The 13,940-nt window shown below is 43.9% G+C and overlaps 1 protein-coding gene across 2 annotated transcripts in view; it reads right to left on the reverse strand.

Annotated features, from left to right (window-relative positions):
• The window catches only part of LOC311585259 (disintegrin and metalloproteinase domain-containing protein 32-like), a 64,293-nt gene that overhangs the window by 48,525 nt on the left and 1,828 nt on the right, over nt 1–13,940 (reverse strand). For both annotated transcript variants that reach the window (XM_084760288.1, XM_084760289.1), the window contains exon 2: nt 7,873–7,937. In XM_084760288.1, coding sequence (XP_084616414.1) covers nt 7,873–7,937 — 65 coding nt within the window. The remainder of the gene's footprint in view (nt 1–7,872; nt 7,938–13,940) is intronic.

Here is a 13,940-nt window from a genome sequence, read left to right on the forward strand (position 1 = left end):
GGAGAGATGGCTCAGGGGCAAAGAGCACCTGATTCTCTTCCAAAGAACCTGAGTTCAGTTCCCAGAACCCACATTAAATGGCTCACAATTGCCTGTGATGCCAACTTCAGGGGATCTGACACCCTCATCTGACTTCTGTGGATACCTGCAGACATATGGTGCACAGAGAGAGAGAGAGAGAGAGAGAGAGAGAGAGAGAGAGAGAGAGAGAGAGAGAGAGAGAGAGAAATAAAAATTGTGGAAAACATTGTTGATTTAAAGAAAAATCAGAAGGATCCCAAATAATAACCTAATGACTTATGTGAAAGTCTTGTTAAAAACAAGTACAACCAAACCAAAATTGGAAGCAAAGAAATAATATCAGAGCTAAGATTTTACAAATTAAAAATAAAAAACTATTCAATTATTAAAACAAAGTCAAATTTTAAAAAAATAAAAATTAACAAATCCTTAAACTGAAAAATAAAAATAAAAATAGAGGAAAGACACAAAATAATAAAAATAGAGATTAGAATGGGATATGACAATAGACACTACCGAGATCCAAAAAGGCTGTTGGGAAATATTTAATATATTTCAATACATTCCTAAAAATGAATAAATTTATAGATTGACTATGAAATTTAAAACTCTATCACAGCAAAAAGAGACAAAAAACGAGACATTCTGCCAGGCCCTTCAAAAGAACCGAGCATCCTCCTCAGATGTCAGTACAGTGGAGAAGGGAAGCATGCCTCTGCACTCATTCACGAAGCCAGCATCAGCATCATCCGGGCACCAAAAGCAGCTAAGAAAACTACACACCGATTCTGTTGACGACTAGAGATGCAAAGATCGTCAATAAAATACTTGTAAATGGCACCCAGCATAAAGTTAGAAGCATCATATATTGTAATCAGGTTAGTCTCATTCGAGCAATGTAAAGGTGGTTCAAGAAATGTACTAGCAAAGGCGAAAGTCACATGACCAGGGCTCAAGGTTGAAACATGCACTGCTCTTTCAGAAGACCTGAGTTCTGTTCCCAGCGCCCTCGTCAAGCGGCTAAAGGTTGCCTGTAACTCCAGCATTGAGGGATGCTGCTTACTGGCTTGCTCATCATGGTTTGCTCAGTCTGCGTTCTTATAGAACCCAGGACCACCAGCCTAGGCATGGCCCCACCCACACCAATCACTAAGAAAATGCTCTATATTTTAAAAGTTCAGTCTCTGTAAAAATCTCAAGTCTCTTTTAAAATCAAAAGATCTCTTTTTAAAATTCAAAGTCTCCACTGAGCGTCTTTGCACACACCTGTAACAGGGAGGCAATGGCAGGCGAATTTCTGAGAGGCCAGCTTGATCTACAAAGCAAGTCCAAAACAGCCAAGGTTATATAGAGAAACGCTGTCTTGGAAACAAAACAAAGTCGCTCAACTGCATGCTCCAATAAAATTTTAAAAATGCATTAAATATGTCTTTACTTCAAAAAATAAGAACCAGGAACAGTCACAATCAGATCAAAGCAAAAACCAAACTCCCACAGTGCAAACAACTTGAACGTCCAACGTCTAGGATTCACTCAGACCATCCGGGCTCCTCCAAAAGGCTTGGGCATTTCTCTGGCTCTGCCCTCTACAACACACAGCTTGTCTCCTAGGCTCTGGCTGCCCCCACTCCACTGTTGGTGGTAGTCATCCTGCAATACTGACATCTCCAAAATGCTGGGGTAATCTACCGAAACCGGGCTGCGCTTCCACCAATAGTCTCTCCTGGGCTCCCTTCAGGGACTCCAGCCCTGCCACCACACAGTGCCCTCACCATGTTCCCTTCATGTCTTTAAAACAAGTCCCACCTGGGTGACTCCTAACACTACCAAGTTCAGCTGCTGGTGCAAGGTACAGCCTTGGCCGCCTCAGGACCACAGCTTCTGTGTTGCCGACCCTGAGGAAACACTACCAGAAGGCATCACCTCGTGATGCTGTCCTCGCCTTAGTCACCTCTAATTTCTTAGCTCCAGCTGATCAGCATCTATTGTCACCATAAAACAAAGGGCCCCCTACTTTATTGGCTCTGGTCTCTTGTTCATTACAGCTGATTCTTCTTCAGCCCCGGTTGACCAGAACTACAGACTCTTAACTCAAAATATGCATCATCCCCAAGACAGTTTTGTAAGTGAATTTCAAACATTCGTCTGAACTTCACAAGCCAGGCCTCCATCAACTCATTTCTCTCAACACTCATTTTTAAAGATTTATATTTATTATGTGTACAATGTTCTGCCTGCATGTGTGCCTGCCTGCCAGAAGAGGGCACCAGATCTCATCATGGATGGTTGTGAGCCACTATGTGGTTGCTGGGAATTGAACTCAGGACCTCTGGAACGCCAGCCAGTGCTCTTAACCTCTGAGCCACCTCTCCAGGCCCTCTCTCAGTACTCTTATCTTCCAGTTGTACTTGAGCTCCTGTCCTGACTTCTTTCAGTGATGAACTATAAGGTGGAAATGTCAGCCAGACACACCCTGTCCCCCTCAGCTTGCTTTTGGCCATGGTGTTTCATCATAGCAATAGTCACCTAACTAAGCAGAAATCGGTACCAGGATAGTGGGGGTACTCCTGTGACAGACTTGTAAAAATGGCCATCTTGCTGAAAATGATCTGCAATTAATAAAACCCCCACTAACACTTCAGTGATGTGCTTCATAGAAATAGAAAAGCAATTCTAAAATTTATATGAAACCACAAAAGGCTCTGAGTAACCAAAGAAATCCCGAGAAGCAAGCAAGCAACCATGGAGGATTCTAACACCTGACTTCAAAGTGTTCTACCCCCCCCCCATAGTGGTGTAGAGCAAACACACACACATAGACCAGTGGGATCGTAAGGAATACAAGACATATATGTTGGGGGTGGGGGGGGGGGTGGACAGCATCTGGGTATCCTCATATAGAAGTTCCTCAGAACACGCCAAAGAGCTTAATGTGAAACCTTGTGGCGCCCGTGCCACCACGGTACCGAGTCAAGGGCGAGGGACTGCGGATTTAACTCACACACACATACACACACAATAACACAGCGGGTCCTTCATGCTAAGAGAGCGGCAGCAGTTTTCAGTGTTCAAAGAGCCTTCTTATAGACAGCAAAACAGGACTGCCCCCCTCGCAGGTGAAATCCCTCAAGAGGTGATTGCACACAGGAGGAAAAGTCCTGAGGAGGGGAGGGGTGCGTTCTCAGAGAAGTAAACATGACTAGCTAACCAACATAAACACAGACATGGAAGCTACTAGAAACAGGACATGAAACATCAAGACAGGCAGGCAGCCCAGTCGGGCCTGGTTCCTACAAAGCCTGAAACTTCAAAGTGATGTGGGAAAACACTCCAAGATAACGTCATTAGCAGGGATTTTCTGAGTAAGACCCCAATAGCTCAGGAAATAACAGCAAAGATTGACAAACGGCATTGAGTGACATTCAAAGGCTTTGAACAGAAAGTAAACATACTGCGGAGTGAAGAGACACCGAGCACAGGAGCTCCAAAACATGGTTCTTTACTATTATAATACCCATTGGCTGAGAGTCGTCTACGTCTTTGGGTGCCACCCTTCTCACCTAACAACTCGCAGCTCTCTCACATATGACTGCAGGCGTTGTTCATGGGAACCACGGGCCATGCTTCCATTCGGTGCCTTGCTTTAGGAGCCTGCTCTACCACCAAGCTGCTGCTCGCCGTCCTGCCTACCACAAATGCTGGAGCACAATTATGGACTTGGTCTTCCCAACCAAGTCTCTGCAAGTGTGCCATTCCTGTGAAAAGGGTTCTCACCTCCACCTATGACCTCACCAGGAATCCTGTTGCTGCTCTATCGACGCGCTAGTCATGACTACACACGTGCCTGCAAACAGTAGCTCGCTCGCTCTCTAAATGTTTCATCCTGGACCCTCATCGGAGCCTCAGTCAATGATTCAATCCCTTCAGACAATCTAGTATTTACTCCCGGTGCTCCACACAGTTCCAGACGCACGTCCACGTTCTTAGGGATCTGTTACAAAACCTGGCCTAGTTCAGTTTCTGTTCTGAGGTGAATACCGACTAAAAGCAACATGGTGAACACGGTTTCTTTCAACTCACGGTTTGTAGCCCAGCGTCCAGGGGCACCAAGGAAAGAACTGTTTACTATAGCCCGGGACTTGCCATTGGATAGGCCTGCCCACAGTGGGCGGGCCTTCCTACATCAATTAGGAATCAAGAACGCGCCTCACAGATGTGGCCACGGGCAATCCAATGGCGGCAGCTCCTCCATGCAGCGTTCCTCTTCCTAGAACAGCGCTCTTCAACCCTCTTAACGCTGCGACCCTCTAACACAGTTCCTCATGTTGTGGTAGCCCCCAGCTATAACATTATTTTCATTGCTACTTCATAGCTATAATATTGCCACCGTTGTGAATCCTAATGTAAATATCTGTGTTTTCTGGTAGTCTTTAGGTGACCTCTGTGAAAGGGTTGTTCGACCCCCAGAGAGATCACAAGCCACAGGTTGAGAACCCCTGTCCCAGAGTGTCAAGTTAACAGCTAACTATGCCCTTAGCCTCTTCTGTAGCCTGGTGAACAGTAAACAAGCACTACAATGTATATAGCCACTGTCAGTCAGCCTCCATGAGGGAAAATAGTTCCCTCACAGTTTTGGAGCACCACCACCACCACCACCCCCTACCACCACCTCGCCATCCCCCCCAGCCCCAGCCCCACCCCAGTTCCCCCACAAGGAGGGCAGCACAGTCAAGCTCTGGGGCTGCTCCCTCTGCCTTCTGTTCTCCTGTAACTCTCGCTTTGCACACATGCGCCTGTGTAGTCTCTCCTCTTAGAAGTTGTGATGGTTAGGGATTGAGTTTTCGGTGTTAGTTTTATTATTTTTGTTTGGTTGTTGGTTGTTGTTGTTGTTGTCAACTTGACACAAGCTAGAGGCATCTAGGAAGATAGAAACCTCCACTGAGAAAATAGCTCCATCAGATTAACCTGTAGGCAGATCAAATCTGTGAGGCATTTTCTTGATTAATGATTAATGTGGCAGGGTCCGCTGTGGGCAGTGCCAACCCCGGGCAGGTACTCTTGGTTTGTATAAGAAAGCAAGCTGATGCCTTTAATCCCAGCACCCAGGAGGCAGAGACAGGTAAATCACTGTGAGTTTGGGGCCAGCCTGATCTATAAAGCAAGGTATAGGTAAGCTACAGCTTCATAGTGAAACTCTGTCTTAAACAAAATCAAGCAACAGAACAAAGCAGGCTGATCAAACCACGAAGGGCAAGCCAAAAAGCAGACTCCTCCTCGGGTCCACTTCGCTTCCGGCCTGCAGGTTCATGCTCTGAGCTCTTTCCTTGTTTTCCCTGCACCCAATGGACCGGGACCTATAAGGTGTGATAAGAAACTCCTTTCCCCGAGGAGCTTCTGGTCTTAGAGTTCATCACAGCTGTAGAAAGCACGCTAAGCGAGAAGTGCACTACTATTGGGTTAATATCTTGTGGTAGCTTGACTAGAAATGACTCACTCATATGTTTGAATGTTTGGCCCATAAGGAAGAGCACTATTGGGAGGTGTGGCCTTGCTGGAGTGGGTGTGGCCTTGTTGGAGGAAGTGCGTCACTGTAGGGGCGGGCTTTCGGGGTCTCCTATGTTCAAGCTCTGCCCAGTGTGACTTATAGACTCCTCCTGAGTGCCTTTGCATCCAGACTATAACTCTCAGCTCTTCCAGCACCAAGTCTGCATATGTGCTGCCATGCTTTCCACCATGATGATAATAGACTGAACCTCTGAGACTGTAGGCCAGCCCCAATTAAATGTTTGCTTTTATTAGGGTTGCCCTGGTGACGGTGGCTCTTCACAGCAATGGAACCCTGACTAAGCAAGATCTCTACCTTAGGACCTCGTTCAGCTTCAGGCCCATCCCTGAAGACTCCGTCTCCACATACAGTCACAATAGGAGCTCCTTAACACACTTCTTAAGTACAAAACCAACCGCAAGATCCATAAAGGGAAACTTGAGAAACTGTACATCATCAAAAGTGAAAACGTTTGTACTTCGAACATCTTCATGAAAGAGTAAGCCATAAGTTGGGGCAACTCATGCATTATACAAAGAACTAGAAAAGATTGTCTAACGAACTCTTAGGACTCAAAGGTAAAGAAACCATGACTTAGAAGGGGATGAATGATTTGAAGCAGCATTTGAGTGAAAGGTGCATCGATAGCTAGCAGGCTCTGGGAACCTGGCAGACACTTAAGAGGAGAGTGTGAATGAAAACCAAAGCAGCCCTCACCACAGCCAATGCCCGTCAGCACATCAAAAAGCCAGAATGCCTCCATATTACTCATGTGAAGTATAAATTGATATGGTCACACACACTGTGGAAAACTGCATAGCAGCTTCTAAATGCATCAAGCATGAACCTATCTATTTCACTGCTAAGAGTACAGCCAGAAGGAAGAAAAACAAGAGTGCATGCATTTATATTCATTAACAATTTTTCATAATAGCCAATATCCAAAGACAAGCCAAATGCCTACCCATGATAAATGGATAAATAAATGTGATACCCCATATTTCTTTTAAGAAAGCAATGACCTGATAACTGTTACAAGCAGATAAATCTAATTAAGATACACGTGATCATCAATGGTTGCTGAGGTCTGGGGATGGGAAGAGACATAAACCACAACTGGGCAAGGGGACAATTTGGGGCAGGAGAATCATTATACAAGAAGAATGGGCCATGTTTGCCGGCTGCATGCTCGTAATCAAGGCGCTCATTATCACGGGCGAATTCTGCAGCATGAAAATTGTGTTTCAGTAAACGTTAGTTATCCCACGTGTTGCCCCCATATGTGGAAGTGAGAACTGGATCACAGATCTCATAGGAAAACGGAAGGGGGCTATCTGGGAGAAGAAGTACAACAGTGGGAAGGGGAAGAGGCAAGAAAGAGGCAGGGAAGAGGCAGGGAAGAAATGGACAACTTTGTACAAGCAACATATGCTAATAAAAAATGTTTCAAAAGATGATCACGTGCTGGAGAGATAGCTCAACCAGTAAAATGCTTGCCTTCCAAGAACGCAGACTGGCTTTTGAAAACCAGAGCACACATTTCAAAAAGACAGTGTGATCAGCACATGTTTATAATACCAGTGCTGGGAAAGTTGACAACAGGTTTCCTGGGGCTCGCTGGGCAGCTCCAGGTCAGTAGGGGATCCTGCCTCCCAAAACAATATGCCGAGTTCCCAAGAAACTGGCCTCTGGATTCCATGTATAAACACAAGTGCACACACGTGCATATGCACACACACACAAACACACACATGCACACACGTGCACATGCACACACACAGATTTATCACCTATAAGGCAAGTACATTTAAATGTTTATTTTTAAAACTTCTAAAGACACTTAACATAACAAAACAACAACTCTAAAATCAATGAATAAAATCAATTATTTTGCTTTCTAAAATATTAGCTTAAAATTTCTCTTATTTGAGGTCTACGGGTACAGAAATGAAGCATAAGGAAAAAGATTTTTCCTAACAGGCATTAAGAAAATTGGCCATTTTGTAGAATATTATTCTCCTCCTGGATCTCCATACATCTCCTAATGTCAAGAGAGACACTTAGTTTTCTCTATTATTTTATATGTGTAAACTGCCAAAAATACTATGAAAAATTGACAAATGGTTTTTTAAGCAGACCATCCTAACTTTTGTGTTTGCTTTTAACATAAGAGCCTTACACACATTATCAATAATAATATTAGATACATATATAATACTACAATATGATTTATGTGTTTCATAGCTATGCAATACAAGTTAAAATTTTTACATAATAATGTGTATTGTAAAAAAAATAGTTCTTACGTCGGAGCTTGTTTCATCTTCAATTTTCTCTGGAGATACAACTTGCGGAAATGAACTTTGAGAATCTGAAAAGAGAAAAAAACAGTTAGCAGCCTTTCCTTTCATTTCATTCAATGTTTCTTCCATAAGGTTTATGTAGCCAACATGAGTGTGCTATGTTGGAAATTCTAATGCTCCCTTCATGGGTACATGTACTAAAACTGGAATTGGCCAGGGAAGAATTAGCATGGCCTCTGTGCAAACGATATATTAATTCACAAAGTGTTCCATACCTAAAACAAAGCACACAAACATTGAAACCATTGACTTTTGAAAACAGACAAAATGGCCATGAAAGACGAAAGGAGGCACCCAGCATACTCAGAACAAAATAAGCCAATCAGAGGTCTCCTTCAAGAAAACCCTGCTAAAGTAAAAGAGTTAAAACAATAGATGAGAAAGTCCAAAGCCTGTCGGGAATAATGGATAGTAATGAATTAAAGGTAAGCTGTGGTCTAATGACTTTGTTGAACTTTTAAAACCAAGGATCAAGTGGGAATATTAGTATAAACGCATCATATACCTTTGTAGTTAGGTTATTGTTAACTTGACACAGGCTGGGGTGGTCTGGGTAGAAGGAACTACGTAAGATTTGCCTGTAGACAAGTCTGTGGGGTATTTTCCTGATTAACAATTAATGGTATCGGCTCAAGCACACTTGAGAGTAAAGCCTGTGAGTAATGCCACTTCTAGAAATTGGTATTGAGCTGTTGCATCAAAAAGCAGGCTGACTAAGCTGAGAGAGCGAGCCAGTAAACGGCTTTCCTCCATAGCCTCTGTTTCAGTTCCTGCCTCCTGGTTCCTGCCATAAGTCCCTGCCTAGGCAATGTCGGCATAAGGTTATTGTGTGGTTTAAATTCTGATTTCCTGTCTAAATGTTGTGTAGACTCTGCTCCCCAGTTGTCCCTCTGATATGTCAATAAAGCAGCTTACAGCCAGCCAACCAATGAGCAGGGGAGAGAATAGGGCGGGGCTTCCGGCCAGCCAGCGGAGGAGGAGTTAAGATTGAGCCAGGGGATTCAGGCATGGGGAGAAGTCCAAGGAAGACCAGGAGGAAGGAACACGGAGCTGAGGAAAGTGCAAGTAGCGTTGGAATGTTTGGTGGAAGTAAGGCAAAATAGCATAAAGGGTTAAGAACAGACTTAAACTGCACAGATTGTGTTGTGAGGCCTTGTGTTATTAAAAAAAAAAAGTCTCAATTATTTGTGTGGTAGCCATGTTAAGAAACGAGCTAAGAGAGACAAACACTGTTTTATAAAAATAACTTCAACAAGGCTCCCTCAGTAACGGACTATGACACAGAACTGTAAAATGAAATAAATTTTTTTCCTCCCCAAGTTGCTTTGGGTCATGGAGTTTATTGCAGCTCTAGAAGGCAAACTATTGCAGACATAAAGGGAGAAGTTTAGCCTGGTTTGGGCATTCAACATTAAAACACTCCATTAGTGAATAAACTGAGGACCCAAGAAACATGCTAAATAACACTGTCAGTTAACCACCAAACAGTGTCTATTTATAAACACATTTCCCCAAGTAAATAATCTTCATGCATCTGTCAGAAAGACAGACAAATTTCTCCCCATATCTATATTGTACTAAAAAGGTCTAGAAGTAGGCATTTTATAAACTCACATACGGAGTAAAGGCTCCAACAACTGTGGGAACCATAGCCACATGGTAGATGTAATGGGTTTTTGTTGTTGTTGATGGTGTTTGTTTGTTTGGGGGGTTGGTTTTGTTTTTGTTTTTTAAGCCATCCTTTAAAGATTTATTTATTTATTATTTATATAGTATTCTGCACACATGTGTGCCTGCGTGACAGAAGAGGACACTAATCTCATCATAGATGGTTGTGAGCTCAGGACCTTTGGAAGAACAGACAGTGCTCTTAACCTCCAAGCCATCTCTCCAGCCCCAGTGGATGTAATGTCGAGTTTTATGATAGTGGACATGTAATAGTGCACACCACTGTCCATAAGTGTGGTACAGAAAGAAGAATGTGTGACCACCCTCATTTCTTTAAATGTATTGTAAATAATGGCCAAACATGTGAGTTAATTGTACAGAAAGGCTAAAATTAAAATGACGAAACTGCCACCCTCTCCACTCAGCCAGATCCTGCACAAAGGGTAAACCTAGGTATGCACACCTAATTCTCCCCTCCACACACCCAGATATAGGCAAGCTTCCACACCCTGTGCCCTAGCCTAGTCTGCTTGCATGCTCCCCCCAGTGCCCAGGCTCCATCCTACCCCCCAACCCACAGGTACTCCTGCACATCTTGTACCGTGAGATAGCCCAGTGAGTCCTGCCTGATGCTTCACTCTACACATCTTCCCCAGTGTCAAGACCTACCTCCAAGACTGGGCTCGGAGCAGGAGGCGCACTCTGCATGCCAACCCAGAACCCTGTGCCCACTTGAATTATTCCATCTAAGCCATTTCCAGTATTTAGACCCAACCTTACCTGCATGTTCTGCATTTGGCCCCAACCTGCTCTGTCCATATGAGAAAAAGAACAAAAGAAAAAAAGCAATCCACGTGCCCAGATCTCACTGCAAAATACAAATGATAAGAAAAACCAAGGCAGTATCTAGTTCAACCCCAAGACACGGAATTTTAAAGCAGTAAGTATACAAAACAAAGACAGTGTATTGAACACTGGAGATCAGACACAAGCCACATGTAAAGGAACACCCCAGAGCAGTAACAGTTGATTTCTCAATGGAAGCTTTGAAAGCCAGAAGAGCCTGGAGCTGTGCATTACACTACAAATCTAAAAAGAAACAAACAAAAACTATAGTAGCTAACAGCCAACCTAGTTTAATACACCCTTTGGGCCTCCAAAAGTAACCAGCATTTCCCAGCCCTTATTCCAGACTGCTAGGCTCCAAGGTGATAAGAGAATATATTTCTGTCTTATTAAACTACCAATCTGCGCAGGAAAGTAAAATTATATATGTGTGTGTGTGTACATATGTACATATATATGTATATACATATATATGTGTGTGTATACGCATATATATTTCTTTTATGAATAATTTTAGCTTGCTTCTGGGTTCCAGAAGAGGCTACAGTTCTGGCCATATGATACTGTATGATTGCCAGACTGAGCACCCTCCCTCCACCCCACCCCACCCCAGCCACTACAGTCAACTTCCCCCGCTGTCCCTCACAAACCCATGGGACTAGAGCTACAATCTCAGCTGCTGCCCCCTAACAAACCCACTTATGGTTGGTCCCCCAAAAATGGGAGGATAAGAAAATCCTCCCAGTCACAAAAACGTCACTCAGTGCATGAATTTGTATGGTTTTCCTGTATATTATGGGACAGAAATGTATTCTGTGTGCTGTTTCCTGAATGCTTAATAATGATAAGAAAGGTGAAAGTGGGTATAGATGCCCAGCAGCCCAATTAGAAATAGATCTTGGGCGGTGACAGACCTGCCAGTCAATTTTCCACCTTGCCTCCTTCTGGTAGAGGTTGGATAGCAAACAACTCACACTCCAGACTAATCTAATTAAGGAGGAGATGTGACATTCACACAAGACTTAGATGCGGAAGTGGGCACTGTCAGATAGCGGCATTCACGAAGCCCTGGCATATGTACTGATAGGACATCTTGGCATTTCTGTATGGCTGGAAACGTGATCCCACAAGCTAGCCTAAGAGGCAGGGTGGGATCATGGTGTTACCAATAGATTGTTCCGCTGGCTTACTGCTGCTTACTGTCTCTCCTGACAGTACAACTCTACCACATTGTGGCCTCTTCGTAGCACACAAACCTCTGTCCAGTTTTCTCTAGGATTTTGTGGTCCAAATATTCTTTCGCATGTGGTGGTATCAGACAGCTTCAAAGCCCTCAAAGAATGCCGATAACTGAACACTTCTGGCACAGTCTGTAGTGAGAATTTTGGTTTCTTTAAAAACCCCGTTTTGTTGTGTGGATATGCTCTTGTTCTGATCCCAGGTGTGGGATACGGGGGCTGCTTCAGTTTGTCCACATCTATTAACTATGATTGTCTCATGCTCTGCAAGGGGCATGATTTTTGCCAGCTGAAGATAGTTTAATTCTGGAGACTCTGGAGAGGGTATAAACAGGAGATCCCTGAGAGGGCCTGAGAGGACTGCTGCTCCCCCTGCTGCTGGCTTCTGATGCTACATTTGCTACTGCTGTGGTGCTGGGTTGCTGGGTCTTCTGAGGATGAAGACTGGACTTGCCCCTAGGAACCTGACACCCCTAATCAGCAGGAAGGAGGTAGTCTAAAGAGATCTATACCCCTTTTCCTTTCTAACCTTTTTTCTTTCCTATCTAGTGTTGGGGATGGGGTGGAAGGAATTAGGGAAGAATAAGAGTTGGAAGGGTGGTAGAAATAAGAACACAATAAATTAGCCAAAAATCCTGGTTACAACAGTTCACTCTGGGGCTCTTACCAGCCCTATAACACTCAGGTGCCTGCACCTTGTCATCTGTGGTGCTCAGTGGAGGCGTAGAGAAGGAGATGGCCAAGCCAGGGAAGGACTCAGTGGCTTTCAGGATGTGACAGTAGCTTTGCTGGATCCTCCGGGTAATGGAGGGTAAGGGAGGGCAGCATTGGTGGGGAGTCTACCAATAGATAGATGGTGCTAGAAACCTTCAGAAGCATGGACGTACTGGATAATGATGACCACATTTGTTTACTTAGATGACAAGACGTTCATCTGTGCTGTTCCAACGTTTGCTTCGTGAAAAGGGAATACCTTGGTTAAGTGAACCAGATACACTGAGAGGTCACCAGGGATCTAGAAACTGATTTCCCCCCTATACTCTCATGTAATCTGTGATGACCTTCCAGAGTTCAAATCTTCAGAACCTAACTAAAGCTTGGCATGGGAGGGTACATCTGTAATTCTAGTGATCCTACAGAGAGACTGGATGTGGAAACAGAATCCCCCAGAAGTTCAAGGATCAGCTAGCCTGGCTTATGCAAAGTGAAAATCAAAAGAGCATCTTTAAATTAAGTGGAAGGAGAGGACTGACATCTGAGGCTGTTGTCCTCTGATCTCTGCATCATACACACACACACACACACACACACACACACACACACACACACACACATACACACACCACATATACACACATCACACATATATATACACACACAGGGTAAAAAAAAGAGTTAAAAATAAAATAAAAACACATTTAGCCAGGTGTGGTGGCGCACACCTTTAATCCCAGCACTCAGGAGGCAGAGGCAGCTGGATCACTGTGAGTTCAAGGCCATCCTAGTCTACAAAGTGAGTCCAGGACAGCCAAGGCTACACAGAGAAACCCTGTCTATAAATAGATAGATAGATAGATAGATAGATAGATAGATAGATAGATAGATAGATCACACCTGATAAAAGAATATCGCCCAAAACATACAAAGAATTTGTTAAAGTGATAGTGGCAATTTTTAAAACAGACAAATAACCTGAAAAGACAACTCTCAAAAGAAAATGAAAGAGAATGCAAGCCTATAAAAAGACTTGGTCAGCAGAGCTGAAGAGATGACTCATCAATAAGGGCTAAGCTCGAAGCCAAATGTGAAGATATCAAAACCATAAGCCACTGGGAACGTGTAAATTAAAACCGTGAGGCACCACCACCTCCTCAAATCTTCGTACTGACACCAGGCAACTGTCCAAAGGAATGAGAACTGTGTTCACATAAAACCTGAACAGGCATGGAGAGAGTGGGGTCTTCACCACCATTAAAACTGGGAGGCCGCAACATGTCTTTCAGTAGGCAAGTGGGCAAGCCGTGCTTGACATAGACAATGAAATGGGTATTTTCCCAATGTCATGAAGGAATAAGCTATCAAGCCACAAAGAGGCACCGGGGGAGCCTAAATCGCATACCTCACATGAAAAGAAACCTGTCTGCAATGCTACATGGCACATGGAAAGGCAGACAGTGATATTGGACCACCTCCCCTTGGTGGGGAGCCCTGGTGGCCCTCAGAGAAAGAATAGGCAGGCTACCAAGATGAGACTTGATG

The sequence above is a fragment of the Acomys minous genome (genome assembly GCF_964271855.1).
Source record: "Acomys minous genome assembly, chromosome: 15".
NCBI lineage: Eukaryota > Metazoa > Chordata > Mammalia > Rodentia > Muridae > Acomys > Acomys minous.